The 19,285-nt window shown below is 34.0% G+C and overlaps 3 protein-coding genes across 5 annotated transcripts; 1 reads left to right on the forward strand and 2 right to left on the reverse strand.

Annotated features, from left to right (window-relative positions):
* LOC105177001 (cytochrome c oxidase copper chaperone 2) lies at positions 1,194-3,575 on the forward strand. Of its 3 annotated transcripts, none has more exons than XM_020698791.1 (2): positions 1,194-1,368; positions 3,015-3,575. In XM_020698791.1, the coding sequence occupies exon 2, from the start codon at positions 3,053-3,055 to the stop codon at positions 3,290-3,292; it is 240 nt and encodes a 79-aa protein (XP_020554450.1). In that variant the 5' UTR covers positions 1,194-1,368; positions 3,015-3,052; the 3' UTR covers positions 3,293-3,575. The 3 variants fall into 3 exon arrangements, with proteins under 3 accessions (XP_020554450.1, XP_020554451.1, XP_020554452.1); XM_020698792.1 differs by lacking the exon at positions 1,194-1,368 and adding an exon at positions 1,402-1,535; XM_020698793.1 differs by lacking the exon at positions 1,194-1,368 and adding an exon at positions 1,596-2,256.
* On the reverse strand, positions 5,677-6,872 carry LOC105177002 (metallothionein-like protein type 3). Its single transcript, XM_011100014.2, has 3 exons — positions 6,718-6,872; positions 6,583-6,630; positions 5,677-5,800 (listed from the first exon to the last, which is right to left on the reverse strand). The coding sequence occupies exons 1-3, from the start codon at positions 6,765-6,767 to the stop codon at positions 5,695-5,697; spliced, it is 204 nt and encodes a 67-aa protein (XP_011098316.1). The 5' UTR covers positions 6,768-6,872; the 3' UTR covers positions 5,677-5,694.
* Positions 7,967-17,770, reverse strand: LOC105177003 (vesicle-fusing ATPase). The gene is made up of 21 exons (XM_011100015.2): positions 17,342-17,770; positions 16,415-16,510; positions 16,245-16,326; positions 16,000-16,050; positions 15,019-15,189; positions 14,719-14,873; positions 14,451-14,559; positions 13,365-13,464; positions 13,235-13,290; positions 12,628-12,693; positions 12,429-12,511; positions 12,119-12,252; positions 10,752-10,962; positions 10,512-10,643; positions 10,345-10,405; positions 10,183-10,242; positions 9,886-9,944; positions 9,717-9,804; positions 9,040-9,162; positions 8,651-8,716; positions 7,967-8,458 (listed from the first exon to the last, which is right to left on the reverse strand). Exons 1-21 carry the CDS (start codon positions 17,491-17,493, stop codon positions 8,315-8,317), a joined length of 2,199 nt encoding a protein of 732 aa, XP_011098317.1. The 5' UTR covers positions 17,494-17,770; the 3' UTR covers positions 7,967-8,314.

Genomic DNA, 19,285 nt, shown 5'->3' on the forward strand with positions numbered 1-19,285 from the left:
TGAGGGCTTGCAGAAATTTCAATTTACAAGGAAAATTGTATTTTTGGTTCCATTAGATAAGGAGTGTTGTATATTCTATCTCTCGTTTAAGGAGGTCTATAATATTAGTCTCACAATCGAAAAAATTTGATAGATTTCTTCCCTGCTCTGATAGATGTTGAAAATAAATAGACTTCGTGCACGTGAGCAGCACATGCTCACTTAGTCCCGTAACATATAAAAATTTAATTTTTTATTATTATAATTTATGATCAGAATTTATTAATATATTTTAAAATCAATAATAATTCAAATTTAAAAAAAAATTAAAACACTTATAGTTTTATTAGTTTTTAATAAATAATGAAATGCGCTTGTATTTTTTTAACCTAATTCTTATTTATTATTGAAAATGATACTCAAGTACAGATACGAATGCATTCTTACAATAGAAATAAGTACTCCAAAAGTATTCTTTTTGACCATATTTTTGCCAAAAAAGAATAAGAGGGATTACATTGAAATAAAAACTAAAATTTGGGGACGGTAAAATCAATATAAGAATTTAACAAAATAAAGTGACTTTAGATACAAACTTAAGAGGTCAATTATACTATTTACCCGTACAAATATTCAGCTAAGTTTAAGTTTTATTTTCTGTCTAGCCCCTGTGCACGAAAGGATGAAACGTCGTGATGTCAGAGAGAAACGAAATTAAATATTAATTGAATATTTTAAAATAAATAATATACATGTCAAAATATGAAAATTAGTTTCCAACTGCAAATTCATGAACAGAAAATGATTGAGGGGCATTAAATGCTTCTTTTTTAAAATATTAAGATTTAAACTTTCTTTTTAAACTAAGGGGATTTTGTGCTTGTTTTGAGTTTGTAAGGGTAATTTAGACAATTTTAATTTAACCTTTGACGAGTATTTGGTGAATTTTGACTAATGGAGGGTGTTAAATATAATTTTTCAAACCACAGGAAATTTTACGTGTAATTACACCAAACTTCTAGGAAGAGGATTGTAGTTATTCTATTTTTTTTTTAATTTAAATTAAGTTTGATAATGTGATAATATTTATTGTGTGATTAATAATTTTTTTTAAATTATATACTAATGACAAAATAAATATATTATACTTGTGCTATAATTGATTCAAAATGTATTATTAGGTTAGAATTTCTGTATATAGGTCGGAGAAATACATACAGAGTTAAGCAGTTTTGGTTGAGACACGCTTTTGGGTTGAGGAACATTCCCTCAGGTTGCGTTTGCACCACCAAAAACCCAATTCTAAGAGCCTCTTCTTCCATCAATCATCTCTTAATCAAAGACCATTTACACATATGCTTTTGCTTGCGCTATAAGGAAGAAATCAAGGTATGATTCTTTTATGCAAAATTTCTTTACGGGTCTGACTACATGAGATTTCTTTCCTTTTTTTGGGTGGGGGAGGGGGAGCATGTATTCTGCACTGTTCCTTGTTAAGCTCATCACTGGATTGATCAGTTTACAGTGCAAATGGGATTTCTGATACTTGATTAATGGTGGGATTCTGCAGACTTTGTGATTTTGACTCATGGTGTTATGTTTTTACTTTTACTTCGTCGTGTGGTGATAAAATCTTTCAGTTTACACGATATGAATTTGTTCGATGCCTCCGGCTTTGGATTTGATTGGAAAAGTTCTGCTAAAATACTGAATTGAATCTGAGATTTTGAAAATTTTACTTGTTTAGTATTGATTGAGGTTGATAGAGGATCATGAAATGAACTGCAGATAAAAGAAATATGTGATTGAGTCGTTTGATGGGGAATTCTCGGGAGTATTTTGGTAATTAGTATTTATAAGGTAAGTAGGAATTTAAATATTTAGAGCGCTGATTCGTTTGGGCCTGAAGTTCTATAGGTTGATGCGTGATTGGGATTTCATGCCCCTGATTTGCTTTGGTAGAGCTCACATGATAAAAGGATAGGTTGTGCATCTGCAAAACTTTCTTCAGATCATTGTTTGTTTGATATGTCAATTTTTGTCATGTTTTAGTCTCGAGGCTTCTTCTTTGGTGTAGGTTTCTTGTCCGAGTTTGTGCTGTTATTAAGTTAATCAGCTGAGACATGGGTGGTGGCTCAGCTGGTTCAACCTGGAACAGGCTACTAGTTCGGACTGGATTAGGCTATATAACAAAATGTCTAGAGAACTTGTGAAAAACTTGGCAACCGGATAGCTGGCCAGGGGGTTGTTTTCTTCATTTGTTCGCCTTTTGAGATGGTAAATGAGTTGGGTCTCAATTTGCACATAGAGCAGCATAGTAGACATTCTTTTTATTGGTTTTCCGTTTATCTTTTGTTTTCCTATAAGTGTGTGTCGTAAGAAAAGACGTCTTTCATGTATGTTTCTGAATTAAGTTGTCCGGATTTTGATCAACAAATGGACTCTCTTATGGTCAAAATTGGCTGAGTTTCTGTTGTTTGTTGTGTGTTGAAGGATGTTGCCTGTCCCTTTTTGTGTTAACCTCAATAGCTATGTACTTCCTAAAATTACTAATTCTATTTGACATCATACTGGTTGAATCATTGTTTGAGCCATTTGAACCAGCAACCAGTAAAGGCACCTATTCTCTCACCGGTTCTGTTTTGAATCAGAGCTTGTTTATCAGACCTACGGATGTAGAACTGAATTCATGCCTTCAGATGCTATCTTGCCTCTCAATGTCTATTATTTGTCCAAGACAGAAGTAGGAACTTCATGTTGAATATATAGTGTGGAACTGGTCATTATTTGGTTCAAAGTTGAGGCGACCTTTAGTTTCTTCCCATAGATTCATGTAGTTCATAATACCACAAAGTTTGACGGCAAATCCAAAAGAGCTGGTTTTGGGTCGTTTTAATTACCGAGTGCTAATATGTTATGCTACTGTGGTCTCTGAAGATCAACTCTATTTCACAATTGTCGTCTTTCAATGGATTTCAGGAGACTTGTTCATTTACATTATTCTAAAGCGATTCTCTGTTCTTTTGTATTGCTAGCTTCTCTTGTACTCAATATCCTCCTTGGACGGCTGACAATGGGCGGACTCCCGATTCAGAACTCTTCCTCTGTCATCTCCCTTCAATCACAGAAAGACCAAAGGTCCGAAACTGTAGCCTCTGGGCCCGACTCAAAGCCGAGGAAGAAGATCTGTTGTGCTTGCCCCGAGACAAAGAAGCTGAGGGATGAATGTATCGTGGAGCATGGCGAAGCCGCTTGTGGAAAATGGATTGAGGCCCACCGGAAATGCCTCCGTGCGGAAGGATTCAACGTCTGAAATAATTTCACTGCGGAGTCCTGACTTTAGATAATCGAAACCTTGTGATTACACATGCTTTGAATAACCGGCTCTAGAAGCTGCCTGATTTTTCCAGGCTGAGTACAGTTCCGAAACTATTCTTATTGAGAACAAGAAACAACCGAGGATGTTGTCGTTTGCAATGATCTAAAACCAGCAAATCGAGTTGCTCTCTTATTCAGATGATGGGATCCATACACTCTTTTGTACTTGATCTTGCACTCGGTACTGTTGTTTGCAGGTAGCTGTTATTTTCCTGCCATCATTTCTCCCTGGCTATGATGCATGGACACATATGGGGGAACACCAGAAAATTTAAGATACGCCACAATACCAACACAACTATGTTATATATTTTAGGGTTAATTATATTTAAATTTTCTCAAAAATTATAAAATTACGCTTTCCTTTAAAGAAGTTTTGAGATGATATTTACTCTCCATATAAAACTTCATTATTTACACTTGACTTCCTTTTATTAGGATTCGGACAAAAAATGCTAACTTTAGCAAGAAAAAATTGTATAAATTTTATTTGCTCTTCATTTAATATTTTCAGGTAATAATTTTGTATTTATGAAGAAAAAAATATAATGATGTAAATCTAACTCTCTCTCTCTATATATATATTATATTTATCTTTTATAAATACAAAAGTTATATGAGAATATTAAATGAGAGACAAAATTGAAAATCTATATAGTTCTTTTTTTTTTGCTTGTGTCAGTATTTTTCGTCCAAATTCTAACGGAAGATAGTCAGGTATAAATCGAGAATTTTTGTTGGGGGTGTAACTGTAATTTTAAAATTTTTCCATCTATGAGAAAAAAATATAAATTTAATATTTTTAGAGGGGTACAAGTATAATTAACCTTATATTTTATTTTAATTATAATTCTCATGAAACTAGATATATGCAATCTTTGACGCCATAAAGTGAAGAACGAAAATCAATATTTACATCATCGTTTAATTATTAAAGGGTTGTCCACATGAAAATCGTTAACGCAAAAGAAAAATTGAAAGGAAGAGGGGGGAAGAAAACGGACAGGGACAAAAATAATTATAATATCTAGAAGTGAGAAATATATTATTTTTTGTTATTGTCTCATCCGTATCTATATTTTGGGAGTTTATTCCTGCAGTGAACCCACAAAAAAATACAATTATTACAGCAGAATACAAACCAATATATCAATTATTACAGATTAATAAGAACAGTGAGAAAAAAATAGCAACGATTAAATAATTTCAGCCCAGATAGTTGGATCCGATGGGGAAGCCTACAGTCACAAAGGCCGGCAACCCAACCATCGGTTGCTCAAACCCACCAAGGGACGATAGCCACCAAGGCACCATCGAACCACTCAGGTTTACCTATCTCTTTTATTTTTTCCTCTCTTGTTTCTCTCTTCTTTTTTTTTTCCAAAGGTAGTGTATAAACAGGGAAAAGTCATTGATGATGACGCAAAAAAATTGAGAAAGAGGGAAGAATACGAGGAGGGTTAATAAATTCGGTCAAGGAAAAAGAATAAGAATGAAATGGATTTCAGTCATCTAAAAATGGAAACCGAATTGGATAATGAGTGGATTGGGTCGGTGGATCGGGTCAGACTTTTCAGGTGGTGGGTTGGGGCTGTGGGCTTGAACCAATCGAATTTTGGGCCAATTTTTCCAATATATATACGAGTAGAACACGTTTACTCTGACATAGTATCTTTTTTTATTTTTTTTTTATTTTTTGGACATAACTGTAGTGTCTTACACATGTTGGAGGTGTGTAGGTGTCGCATCAGTATCCCATATTGTAACAAGATAAATTTTTAAAGTGCATCTGCAATATAGGAGAAAATATAATTTTAGTCCAGTAATTTACGGAGTGTTGCATTTTTTGTTTTGTACGAATTGATTTTTTGCAATTTAATCATATTTTTCTTTCAGCCAAAAAATTATATGTAACTCACACATGATCGAATTAAATTAGGATCCCGACCAACATAAATTAACATTATTATTCGATCAATCGACGGATATTATCTAAAAAGTGTTCCAACTATATATTAATTCATAATATTACTCAATATCTATCGATACTTTGAACCATGCAGACCAATTAGAGAAAGCAGAAGTAGAGGCAGAAGACTTATAATAACTAATAATAATTCATTGAATAACACAAATTAAGACACCCATTACATAGTTTTGTAGTAGAAAAGGGACAGTCAGAGCATCAATTAATAGTTAGGACAACATCATCAAACTATTACAAACTTATTGATCACCGTCACTACTACAATACAGTATTATCATCATCACTCACTGTATAGATATATGGAATTAGCCAAGCAAGATGCGTCCCTTTTACTCTTCATTAGTAGCAGTTCAGAGGCCACAAGTGCAGTCAGTGCAAGCGCAGCTGCTGCCGCACTTGCAGTTGCCGTCGTGCTCCGCCGCTGCCGTGACGCCCACCACCACGGTCTCCGTGTAGCTGCCCGAAACCGAAGTTTTTATCAAAATTAAATAGACGTAAGAAATATCCGCACTGGCCCGTCTTGCCCCGCCGCTGCCGTGACGTCCACCACCACGGTCTCCGTGTAGCTGCCCGAAACCGAAGTTTTTATCAAAATTAAATAGACGTAAGAAATATGTTATAAATTCGTACATCTTATTAGAGTTAATAAGATACTATATCTTATTTTTTCTATAAAAAAAAATAGAAATTTTAATATTGAGGGCGACAATTTTAATTATGTGTGAATCCAAAAAAATTTACATATTGAGGATATAGCCAGAATATATTAAAATGGGAGAAATGCAAGCAACCCTATGATATCGCAAACAAGCAAATTAATCCCCTATAAAAAAAAAATACATCCTTGTATAAATAGGTAAATTACTTCATTGAAAAAAATATATGAAGGTATTTTGTTATGTTTTTTAATAAAAGAATAAATTACTTATTTGCAATACGACATAGGATTAATGCAATTAATCCTAGCGGGTGTAGTTTTTTTGCTATTTTTAGCAAATTTCAACCATTTTTGTCCTCTTTACGCAAATTGTAATGTTACACTTCGAATTACGAAAACAAATTTGTGTATGACTAAAATTATCACCCTCTGTACTTATGAAACTAAAATTGTAATATTGACCCAAATTTTTGCCAAATATGTTTCAATATTTTATAAATTTTCAAATATTTTGTAAGATATTTAGAAAAATTTATAAGACACAAATTTGTAAGAATGAAATGAAGGTTTTGAGGAGGACCTGATGATGTCCTCGGCCTCAATAATGTCGGCGGCGTATCCCTTCTTCCTGCGATTTAATTAGTACATGTACGTACATAAGCAACCACGTTCTACTTGGAAACACGCAAATATGTAAGCAAGGAAGAGTACTTACACGCACTGACTCTTGTCAGCGCAGTCGCAGTTGCCACACTTGTCCGACATGTTTGCGTAAGTCTAAAGCACGAGAAAAGACGAACCGTAATGACAAATTTGTAATTAATTATTATTATATCTTCGATATTTGTGGAGGAACGGCTATTTATAGATGGTGGTGGGGGGAGTCGATGGGGATCTTGGGTAGGCCCGGGTAGGCGTAATAAGTGAAAAAGTTTGGAGGAATATTGTGATGAGAGAGAGAGAGAGTTTTGGTGAAATTGGACATGATCAGATGCACTTCTTTTGTGAATTGGTGGTATGGAATATTTTCTTTCTTTTTTTTTTTTTTTTTTGAAGCGATGGATATTGCGAATGATTTTTAATTTTTAAGAAAGTTTCACGATGTAAATTTATAAATTTCCTTATCAAAATCTCTTACACGGAAGCAAACACGTTCAAGTATTTTTATTCCTTTGATGGAGTTCAAAAATATTGGTTAAATGCTGAAAATTTAAGATTAAGGTTGTCCACCTTCCAATACAAGATACTAATTTTTTTTACTTATGTCCAGTCAATATACATACATCACATACATAAAGTTTTTCTCTCAATACTTGATGCTTTGTGATAAGTTCAAAGAGGAACAAATTCCCGATGAATTTTAGCCAACAAAGTAGTGGGTCCACCTTCTTGGAGTAAGCTGGTATACATAGTATGGGATTAAAAGGTTTCATGGGTTGCTTGAGAATATTTTTTCAGAAATTCATAAGTCCAAGATACTATTTTTGCTCGTTTTTCTTTTTTTTTTTTTTTGTTGTTGTTGTTTTAACTTATTGTTTAAAGATTTTAAAAGTGTTGATGAATAAAAGAAAGATGAGAATTTAAACGATAGAACTTGATGAGGCCTGTTCTACTTGGTGAATACCAATATTTGAAGATGCCAAACCGCCAAATGATTTGAAGCTTGTTCTCGACTTCAAAAGTGAATCCAAAAAATTACACATTCCCATATCTCCAAAAGAGAACACTAAACCTGAAAAGCACAGTTCCACCTTAATGAACCATAGAATGGCTAAACTGAGAATCAGTTCCTCAGCAATCACTCAAATTTCGGCGCTTATAAAAATTGGGCCTACTACAGTTCCAGGTGCACCTAACTTTTCGAGTGTAGCTGTGTCTTTTTACATCATTCTGTGAACATGAAAGGATCAAAATCTACAACCAAAGTAGATTTTGCACTAAACTGGATTGGAGATGGGCTGCAGTTTCAACATAACTAACAGATGTATTCGCCCAAAAATGTCAGTACTAGAGTACGAGTGCAAGCCAAATACAATATTGAACATGGTGTTGAATCAACCACCAAAAAACGAACTTTTAGTAGTTCTAACTGCATCACTAAAGCCGTGATTAGGTGTCTTTCAATACTCTCTAGCAATCAGATTAGGTAGTACATGTTCCTCAAAATCAAATAATAATGAAACAAACCCAAAACAAGAGAAAAGAAGAATACCACCCCATTCTGGTAAACAAGAAAAAAAGAAAAAGAGAAACGAATTGCTGTATAACTCAGCATGAATCATCATGGCTTTCAGTGCAATGACAGTAGTGCCCTAATACCGCACCACATCCTGAAGGCAGTCATAGAAGTGTGAAATATTGATCTTTTGTTTACCAGAATAAATGGCTTCAGCAGCTCCACCATGCTCACCCTGAGCAGCCATTTCAACGACCATATAGAGCTTCTTAAGAGGCATCTGGAGCAAGCCACATCAAAACGAAACAACAAAGGTATCAGTTTATGCTATATAACTCAAGTTATCTATCAGCAAAGCAAGGTCATGGCAAGCACATGGATCAGCGACTAAGCAGTCAACTCCATTTGACCCCTAAAGTGCATCTTATTAAACATTATACACATGAATCAAAGATTGCTGATGTAGACTTACATCATTCAATGCCTCTGCAGCAGCATCAATGTCACCACTGGAGAAAACGTTAAGCTGTTGCAACACCTGTGAGCAGGTGGAGACATCAGCAGATGGAAAACAATATAACAACTTGGATGTCAGGAGGACGGACACAGAGAATTGGTAGTTATATATTTGGCATAATTCCTGCCTTAAATTATAAATATCATGACAGTTCCATGACAAATCTATGATGTATGTTATCAAATCAAAAGAAAAAATACATCATTGCCATGTAAAGAATGAAGATATTCCCATCATCACAACACCAATGAGAGTTTAAGATATGTTGGATTTACAAGCACAGCCCAGCTCTCCCAACAGAAGTTCAGGATCATAGAAATGAAAAGGGAGATTGCTTAGAATACCTTCTTGGCATCTTCTGTTTTTAGTGTTGGAACGTGGTATGTGACTGAGAATGCATCTCGAATGCCAACCGAGTCCAGGAAGTTGACTTCACTCGTGGTCCCAATAACAAGCATTTTCTTCCCCTGCAGAAAATAAGTAAAAATAAGATCATCTCTGCATCGTTTTTTTCTCTGAGAAACAAAAATAAGAGCCAGAAGTAGTTGCAACCAACATTGGTCATACTTGATAATCATGTTATAAGAAATTCATCTATCAACAGAAAATATATCACCTAAATCAACAAGAAAAAACTACCAGGGAGGCATTTTATGCCAAATACATCTAGATAGATTTGATGAATATTAGAGAACATAATTTCAATAACGTAACAGAACATTTGCAAAATGTTTCTTTTTTCTTGTAGTAACATAATTTCACATTTGCTGAGAATGGTAAAATTTCTTGTGATTCTTATAATTTGTCCATTTTGGGCAAAGGCATGCCACTTGAGCAGCACATGATTTTATCTGAAACTGCAAATAGCTAAACTATAACATTGTAACTCAGACATCCAAAATACATTGGTAAGTTTCTCAATTTATGAGGTAATTCAGACCCTATCTTCAGCCAGAAATATTGACTGGATGACATCTAGCTTTCAGCGAAATCTTTAGTTTGCCATAATCATGACAAATACCTTCGGAGGAAGCCGCTTTAGGAGCACCAACAACGTCTGAGAAATTAAATTTGAAAAACGAGGCCCAAGCGCAACATACTCCAACAGCCTGCAAAAGCAAATACAGATTAGATAGATCCATGACGAATGCTAAATGATAAAATATGGCTGTGGTAGCATCAAAAGTTACCTTTCAATATCATCAAGGATAATTATGCTTAGTGGGGACTTATATGCATCTTCAAATACCTAAAGGAAAAACACACCGTAAGATGCTCCTCAATCGTATGCACATAATAAACACATATTAGTTCATATATGCACATTAAGATATATTTGAAGTATTCCTATCAAGCAAGCAACACATGCTCCGCAAAGACTACAAAAAGCAAATGGCGAATGCGCAAAAGGATGAGTTACCACTAAAAAACATAGCTAATGCATTCTACTCTAAGTTAACGTCTAAAAGGAGGTCACTGAAGAGAACCTTAACAATCCGAGCACATTTTGTGGGCTCACCGAGTCCAATCATTTGTTCAGCAGATATCTAACAAATTACAGGGAGGAGGAAAATTGTTAATGAGAGATGGTTAGAAGCTAAATCATAACCAATGTAGATATTGCTAACCACAAAAGTAAAATTACTTACTATCTTGACATAGGGGAAATCACTTTGAATACCAACAGTTGCTGCCATTGCAGTCTTACCACTGTCCAATGGATAATAGATTTGATAAAGTGATAATGGGCACATGGAATAATAGATTTGATAAGGTAATAATTAACGCACGGAATCAAAGAAATCATCATAATTACCTGCCACTTGGGCCTTCCAGAAGGCAAGTAACAAGCGGACTTCCTCGACTAACTTTAACTTGCTCTGCTAACAGCATAGTTCTTTGGTAAATGTGGTCATGTCGTGAACCACATTCCACGATGCCATTAAGTCTGCAGGGAAGCATTAGTTGATTAGTCTTCCGCTATAGAAACTTTTGCGACTACCTGTCATATTGTGACACCTGTAATTAAATTCTTGCACTAGGTAACTGTTGATACCTGCAGCGTTCAAGGTCATCTGTTGAAGCCCCAAATGCTGGAATTACTTCTTGCAGGGCATTTAGAAAATCATCCATAGTGACTTTTATGTTCTCCTCATCCACTGGTTTGGTTAGATCATCCATACTTAGTTGCCTATTAAGTGCATATGATACAGCAGATTTGACAACACCTTCCAGCTCTGCTCCACTGTAGTTTTTTGTCCGAGCAGCTGTATCCAGAGAGAGGGGCAATGCTCTAAGATTCTTTTAATAACTTAACATAGCAATACCATATATTCAAAAAAGAAAATGGTCATGCATCCATCAAAATGCAATACTACACCACATTTTTTTGTATAAGCAAGTGGAAACACTCAACATCTGATTCTCTCAGTCAGCCTTGCAGAAACTTATATTAGCATCTTTGTAGAGGAGTGTGCATAACAAATATAGTGTAAGATCAAGCACAAGTTAAAGACGAGAAAAAAAATCATTTGAGTGTATGACGATGTCCAAAACAGGACTATAGCAAGACTTGAGTAACATGACGCATAGCACAAGTCACAAAACAAAGCTTTCTTTCACATCCAGCCCATAAATATATGATTATGTGACACCAGAAAATTAAAAGGCATCCATTTCTGAAAATTACAGGGATATAAAAAGTACTTTGATTGTATAACTTAAAATACTCAAAAATTAGTCCAGACTCAGAAATAAATGGTAACACAAATATAAATAAGAAATCTTCTTAGCTTATTTCAAGAGTAAGCAACATATTGCTAAAACTATATCCTAATTGGACTGGCTCTCAAATTCTGAAAGAGGAGCTCAATCAGTATCTTGTTCAAGGTCATTTTTTAAGATCAGCGATCTTCATACCCAAATCATTAAAAGTTCCTTTCATTTTAAGAGTTCCAAATGAAATGAATCATACATTTCATATTAGGGGGAAAAGGGGCTCGTTTCTTCAGTAGTGCCCAAAAGTAGTTATGTGTGACCTATAGAAATTATCTAAAAATAGAAAAAGTGTCTCCTGCGGAAGATAAAGATCGCAATTCACTCCACCAGCCAAGTCTTTGTACAGCCTTGATGTGGGCATTTTGACTCTCGAGGAAGTGAGATGCAATTCTCCAACATCATAAAGTTTCACAAATCTACTGTTTTCTTTAAGGACTCTTCTCGAGAAAACTTTCTTGGCCTAACAAAATAATAGTTAAGTATCATATGGAACATCCATATGGGAATAAGAGCTACAATCAAAATGTCGGCCATACGTTCTCTGAATTTGACAAAATTATAGAGAACAAGTTGCTTTCTAGTCTCGACAGGTTGTCGGAATTAGCAAAGACAAGCCAACAGATGGGAAGGTAACCAATCACATACCAATCTCTTCCAAGTTCACATCTGGAGCAAGAAAAGAACTTTCTTTCATCTTGCTTGTATGAATCTGAAGAATTTGTAAACGACCATTTTCATCAGGAAGGCTGATCTCCACTTGGACTTCCAGACGTCCAGGCCTGAATCCCCAAAGAAATCATCATACAACACAGCAGTGACATTTGTAAACTAGGAACATCATGTTAATTGCATTCAATTCGTTACTAACTTGAATGTTTAACAGAGAATTCGGACTACTAACATGGTAACACCTGTAATAGCAGAAAATAAAACTGATACAGGACACAACATTCACCTCAGAAGAGCTTCATCAAGCAAATCTTTCCTGTTCGTCATTCCAATTAGCAAGACATTATTCAGAGATTCCACACCATCTATCTAAACAGCAAGCAATTAAGGGTTCGTCAATGGAACATCCAACAAAGTGTAGCATCATAATGTAGTGAAATCACCTTTCCACTCAGAAGCAACTTCAAGATAAAACAATAGCATACCTTAGTGAGAAGTTGGTTTACAATACTATCATGTACTCCAGTCCCATCTCTAGTTGAACCTCTCGACTGAAATTCAAACCAAAAATGTTAAAGCGAAGTGATATGAAGTTTTTTAAATACAATAAAACAGCAGCAGGTTATCACTTGATTTAATAAGTATACAATGTAGGGATCACAGAAAATGTTATATGCATGATAACAACATAGTGTCAATTCATATCCAAATCATGGGACGTATAAGCATATGCGGCATGAGTGAACTTGAAGGTTATTTGCACCGAGAAAAAGTAACCAAAGACGGCTTGTCTCTAGATTCAATCCACTGATCAAAAGAATTCTGGTCTTCATGAAAATGTCAAGTCGGGAACTTGCAATTATATTTCTAATACTCAATTTCCAAAGCAAACAGAATCACCAAATTAACCACCTATCTGACTAAGAATACCAATCGAATAAATGCCATAGCAAACTACCCTATGGCAGTAGAAGGGAAATATAAGGAGAAGCAGACCGGAGGTTGAAGCCAATCTTAAGAACCAGAAGAAAAATCGTAATGCATAAAAGGGAGATATAGGATACTACCATATTAGTTTTCTTAATTGCCTACCTTACAAATTGCATCAATTTCATCAAAAATTATGATATGCAAGTCACTTTGATCACCTGAAAACATGAAGAGAGAGTTAGCCAAGAACACATGAGAAGTATATAACTTTTGCCCTTAAGAAGTCACCTACCTTTGGTTCTTTGATCATGCTCAGCATCCGCAAATAGATCGCGGACATTCTTCTCAGTTTCACCAACAAATTTGCTTAACACTTCAGGTCCATTCACAATCTAAAATCCCAAGTCATCCACCATATAGAAAAGGCGATAAGAGAAAAGCAAATGAATTATAGACCATAGAGCTAGTAACCAGAGACTGATCGTAATAATTCAAGTATGTTCAATCAGCTTCGAGGAACACACTGTATAAAGCAAGTCAGACACTGTCCATTTAATATATAAATTACAAAACCAGCTAGGTAATGAAGATTTGTGGAACAAAAAATCCTCAAGATGTATAATTAAATCAAAGAATAAAAGATCACCCAAATAAGTTGGTTTGATTTTAAGCAAAAAATGATGAGTGTTGTCCAACTAGCATAAGGCTGGCACCACATATTGGATATATGATAAAAGATGTATACTACAATACAAAGAGTAAATCAAGCAAGTCAATAGAATCAATGGTGATTTCTATTTTGATGGTAGTTGACAAAGTTAACCAACTTAAATGGGCTAAGGAGCAGATCCACGACTGTAATACACAGAACCAAATACAAATGTCTCATATCATGTTCACCAAAAAATAACCGATTTCTGATTTATATGAAAGATTTAAATGAGATACCCATGCTAGAGTTTTTAGTGACTCGAATGGGTGCATTGACCTTAGCTGATTAATGCAAACAGCTCAGCTTCTAACATGACAACTTGGACCACATAAGCCAAAATTTTAAGGACATATCTATTTACTAATCCAGCATATACCAAACAATTAGGACCGTATTTGAAGCTTGGCCATCCAGGTTCAGTGAAGAGATTCTTAGTTTTTTCCTTAAGCTTACTCATATCCATCTCTCATCATAATATCTTTTGTCACTGGTCCATTGACAGTATGATTTACATGCAAAAAGAACAACAACAAATGCTTTCTATTTTCAATCTCTTCAAAATGAAGTTAGAACAATTAGAATAAGCAGTCATTTAATCTTCACAAAAACAATTAGCAAGAATCACAAACAAGACGCAAACATGCAGAAACTTGTTCATCCATATACCTTTGGTTCCTTCCCGTTCAACATTTTTCCAATCTGGCGAGCCATTAAAGTCTTCCCGGTACCAGGAGGTCCATAAAGCAGCATTCCTTTAACATGCTTGATACCAAGCCTACAAATGAAGGGCTTAATAAAGTTAAAAGGCCACATAAGAACATATTCAAACCATGAGTTGGCAAATTTTTGGTGTCAGTAAAGATTAAACTCCAAGTAAAATAAACAAGAGGATAAAAGGTAGAAACTTAGAAAGGATGTTCAGTACGGGTATTACTTAGAGGTCACATGCGGAGGGAAAACTCTTGATGCAAAAGCTCTTCGAAATATATCAGCAAACTCCTCACTCAGACCACCTATACCAAATGATTGAAGATTGAACTCTTTGTGCCTAAAAATGTTGCTACTAGCAGCTTCACGCTGGTTCACAATCTGCGTTCACAGAAAAAATAATAAGAATAATAATAATACTTTGAGTTGATACCATAATGACAAAATTGCATACAACAACAGCACACACAATAGAGCAGACACCATGTCATCATGTATTTCTTAGAAGTTAGAATGAAGAGAAAACCTTGATTCCACTTGAATTTGACGCTTCATAGATAATGTATGTATCAGCTGTTATGATCCCTCTCTCAATACCACCAGATTTTTCTTGCCCCTCTACAGTAGCTTGGTTGACCGTGAAGATATATCCATTTCCGTGATACTCAAATGTTACTCTTTGCCCAGTTGTCATAACCTGCATATGCAAGAACAGTTCATATCATAATCTGACATGTATTAAGTTATTAAATGATTTTTCAAATTATCCAATTGCTAACTCTTCCTTTTTCTCCTCAATAATAAAAACATTGAGTCCATTAAGCTTCTGTATAAGCGTACAAGTGTCCCATGAGATCAAGAGAGATGCCTGATGATACATAGAAGATATTCTACACTAACAAACATGTTCTACAAAACCATAATTTAGTCATGATATTGCCATTAATAAAGCCGTAGACAAAATGTGAACCTGGTTTAACATACAAAATTGAAAGTAAAGCTTTAATGTTATTAGTCAAATTTATTATATATATATGGAAGAAAAAAGTCCTTGGAGTAAAATGAGTACTGAAAAACAAATTTATTATTTACAATAAATAATGGAAGTTATGCTCTACACAGCATTTTGCACTAACCTACTCAACACCTACAAGACTTCTTAGTTCCAAGGAAACAGAAGAGCACAAGAAATGTAGAACAATCGAAGATGTACAGTATTAGATGGGAAGCTAAAAAACTGGGGTGTCCACGAGAGAACGCAAAAAAGAAGTTTCATTTAAAAACAACTAGAAAGAATAAATGAAATACCGATAGAGGATGAATCTTATAAGTTCAACAAAAACTAAACACACTATGTTTCTCGAGCGCCAAACTCAAAAGGCTTAAAAGTTACCGAAATCACAGGAAAACCTCAAACAATGGCAGACCAGGTAAAAAAACCTTCTTGAGCACAAAAGGATTATTATTGCACCCTATATACAGGTAGCGCAACAAATTTAGCTCTTACCTGGTTGATAAACCTCTTGCGGATCTGCTTGGACAAAAGAACAGCATCCACCTGCATGGAAACACAGTATTATCAACTGGGTGTACGCCAAACACATTCTTGGTGAGACAGGAAAAGCCCTTAATGGAAAGCAAAAACAACCATATGAAAAATGCAAAGATTACAATATTCAAACAGCATTAGAACAAGCTCATAGCTGAAGAGACAACTAGAAAAAAGTAAAGAATGACTTCAAAGAGGATCACCTGTTCATCTTTTGCCCCTTTCTTCACAAACTCCAATTCGAGCGTTAGCAACGCAAGGTTGAAATCTTCAGGAGGAATAAACCTAAAAATTAGAATAAATCATCAAAGATAGGTTTACATGTTGAAAGATAAAATGGTTAATGACCCTGTAGAAACTAAACCTATTATACCTGCTAATAGATATTGAGTCCCCAGTGGAGACCTTAGCATGGCGACGTTGAATGGCATTGAGCCCAATATGGCCACTAGGGATGGTATCATGTCCAGTACATGGAAGTTAAGGATGGTCACAGATGCACATTCTGGTTGAATCAAACATCCCCTAATAACTTGTAAACAGAACTATTGGGAAACTAACAGTAAAGTAGCAGTAATAAACAGAATACAAATAAACTTTGCAACATACACCACGAAGTTCGCTGAAAAGAAGTGTAACATTTTCACATTAAAGCAACATTAGAAAGTTGTATGACAGTGATCATTATCATGTAGTTAGTGTGATCTTAAATGTTCATTTATCTTACTTAAACCAAGCTAAAAGGTTAGAGCACGAAACCAGTTGTCAATCACTGATGTGACAATCAAGCCTTTACCTTAACAGAAAACTAAAACAAAATGATAAGTTATCAGCGAAACAATAAAATGAAGAAATAAAATTCAACATATATCCAGTGAACCTATGTATCCTCTTCATAAAACAAATGTACTTAAGTGAAGAAGCAACTCAAAACGTCCAAATTGAAATTCAGATTGCTATGACCTGCTTGAGAGATATAAAACAGGTAGCACAGAGGACTACTGGTGTTAATCTAAATCAAGTACGACTATCTAATCATAAAATCATTTACTATCAAGCAATATCAGTTTATCTAAACCAGAAACCCTAAACAACCAATTTTTCATCAAATTGCACAATGAAAAACTTGAAACACAAATCGGAAGCAAATCAGTGTAATCACCCTGCTTTCCACTCCAAATACAATGTCAAAATCAACACCACACTATGACACAAAAAAGTCACCATTCCGATAAATAAAAGAAAGAAAAAGCAACAACACATCAACTGCGAGATAAATTGGAGGTAGCTGAAAGGATATGCAACAGAAAGTACGAAGGCATCTCCGATCGAAACGAAGGCGAGTGTGGATCCAGGTACAATGAAATTACGGAGATCGGAGGGGGAGCAGTAGGCGAAATTCGTGTACGCGAGATCTTTCGCCGGAGTGTTGGTCACGATCATCGCCGGCATTTTCCTGCTTCTCGACGGAGAGATACCAAATTTATTTATTTATTTATATATATTGTTTTTTTCCTTTGAAATGAAATACTAATCTGAGAAATCAATTTTCTTCCCTCTTCTGTTATGTTCTATTTTTCCTTCGATCATAAGAAATCGTTATTGAGTTAGAGCCATTGAAAGGACCAGATCAGAAGCTTCTTCCGCCTCTCCAGCTCAAGTAGAAAGCGCGTATTAGTCCAGCGACTAGCGCCACATTTCCAGATCGTTTTGATACTTTTATAACTTGGTACGAGCTTTCTTATGAAAGAATTAAATGGAATTGTGAATTCTTAAATATATACCACCTCCACGTCGTTCTGTATAATAAATAATATTTTATATCTTAAAATATAATAAATAATATTTTATATTTTAAGATATTATATATATAATATGAAAATAGAAAATAAATTACAACCACCTTTTTTTAGGCTTAACATAATTATAAATACATCGTTGTTGTTTGAAAAAATTACAAATACCCCATGATTTTAACGTCCGTCTACCAATGAGCCAATTCCGTTAGGTTTTCATTCAAATATTTTGATAAACAAATCAAAATGCCCTTTTGAATTATAAATTATAATTTTATATATATTTTATAATTTTTTAAAATATTTTTATGAAATAATATTCCCTCTAAATTATTTATTTTACCCACCTCAAATATTTTATATTTTTTCAAATACTTTTTTTTATTTTTAAAAAAAAATTAACAATGGGAGTACATAATTATTTTTTATTTTAGGGGATATTTGTAATTTTTCAAATAATAAAGAATATTTATAATTATGGCAAACCTCAATAGAGGCAGTTGTAATCTACCCAAAAATAAAAGATAATTGATTAATTACATATCAAAAGAACTAAAATTACAATTTAAAATATTATCGACATAATAAAAGAATTGGTGTAGTGATGTTAAAATAATATGGAATTACTTTTGTAAAAAATATATATAATTTTAATTCATTTATAAATTATTTAATTAAAAATATAATTCCTATATTTAAAAAAGTATGCAGCAGTATCATTAATCGTCGTTGGTGATGATTTGCCGAAATTTTATTCATGTATTAAATATTCAATAAATAATTTTATTTGTAAAATATATCATATGTATTAAAAATACATAACAAATAATACATATATTGTTATATATAATATTTTATACTTACTATAAACATTTGGTAAAAATATATATAAGTATGTAAATGTATTTATAGTATATTTACTGAAATATTTAAAAAGTTAAACTATTCATCTTACATGTTTACAACACATATTCAAATATTTCATTATTAATATTTATTACATTTAATGTATTTAAATCAATATATAGTTTTTTGTAATTATAAAATATTGTAAACATACATTTTATTAAATGCTATTTAGCAATATAAAAGAAATAGTGTATTCTCAATTTAATGGAAGAGAGCTTATGATATTGCATTTTCATACGGTACATTTTTACATAACATACTAACCAAAATAAACAAATAAGTGTCATTATTTATTTAAAAAAATTCAATAAAAACCCCAATTTAGTCCATGTGATCAAATTCCGGCAAGTTCCGAAAATCTGATGGACATCCGTCCTTATGTTACTACCCCTTATATACAAGACAGTAAATGCGATTAAGCATTATTTATACAAAAAAATTTATATATTTATTACTTGGTGGGCAAGTCTAAGTCACAAGTGGTAAAAGTTAAGAGTAGTAATAACTGGGTCGTCTTTTTTTCCTTTTTTTGCGGTGAG

This window comes from Sesamum indicum, linkage group LG14, assembly GCF_000512975.1.
Source record: "Sesamum indicum cultivar Zhongzhi No. 13 linkage group LG14, S_indicum_v1.0, whole genome shotgun sequence".
NCBI classification, from domain to species: domain Eukaryota; kingdom Viridiplantae; phylum Streptophyta; class Magnoliopsida; order Lamiales; family Pedaliaceae; genus Sesamum; species Sesamum indicum.

Excerpts from the sequence above, each read along its gene's own strand:
- LOC105177003 (XM_011100015.2), bottom strand. The coding sequence starts at position 17,493 with ATGCCGGCGATGATCGTGACCAACACTCCGGCGAAAGATCTCGCGTAC. Across the intron at positions 14,560-14,718 it reads CCTCCGCATGTGACCTCTAA|GCTTGGTATCAAGCATGTTA; the intron begins GTAATACCCGTA and ends CTTCATTTGTAG. Across the intron at positions 8,717-9,039 it reads AAACAGAAGATGCCAAGAAG|GTGTTGCAACAGCTTAACGT; the intron begins GTATTCTAAGCA and ends ACCTGCTCACAG.
- LOC105177001 (XM_020698791.1), top strand. The coding sequence starts at position 3,053 with ATGGGCGGACTCCCGATTCAGAACTCTTCCTCTGTCATCTCCCTTCAA.
- LOC105177002 (XM_011100014.2), bottom strand. The coding sequence starts at position 6,767 with ATGTCGGACAAGTGTGGCAACTGCGACTGCGCTGACAAGAGTCAGTGC. Across the intron at positions 6,631-6,717 it reads GCTGACAAGAGTCAGTGCGT|GAAGAAGGGATACGCCGCCG; the intron begins GTAAGTACTCTT and ends ATTAAATCGCAG. Across the intron at positions 5,801-6,582 it reads GAGGCCGAGGACATCATCAG|CTACACGGAGACCGTGGTGG; the intron begins GTCCTCCTCAAA and ends GGTTTCGGGCAG.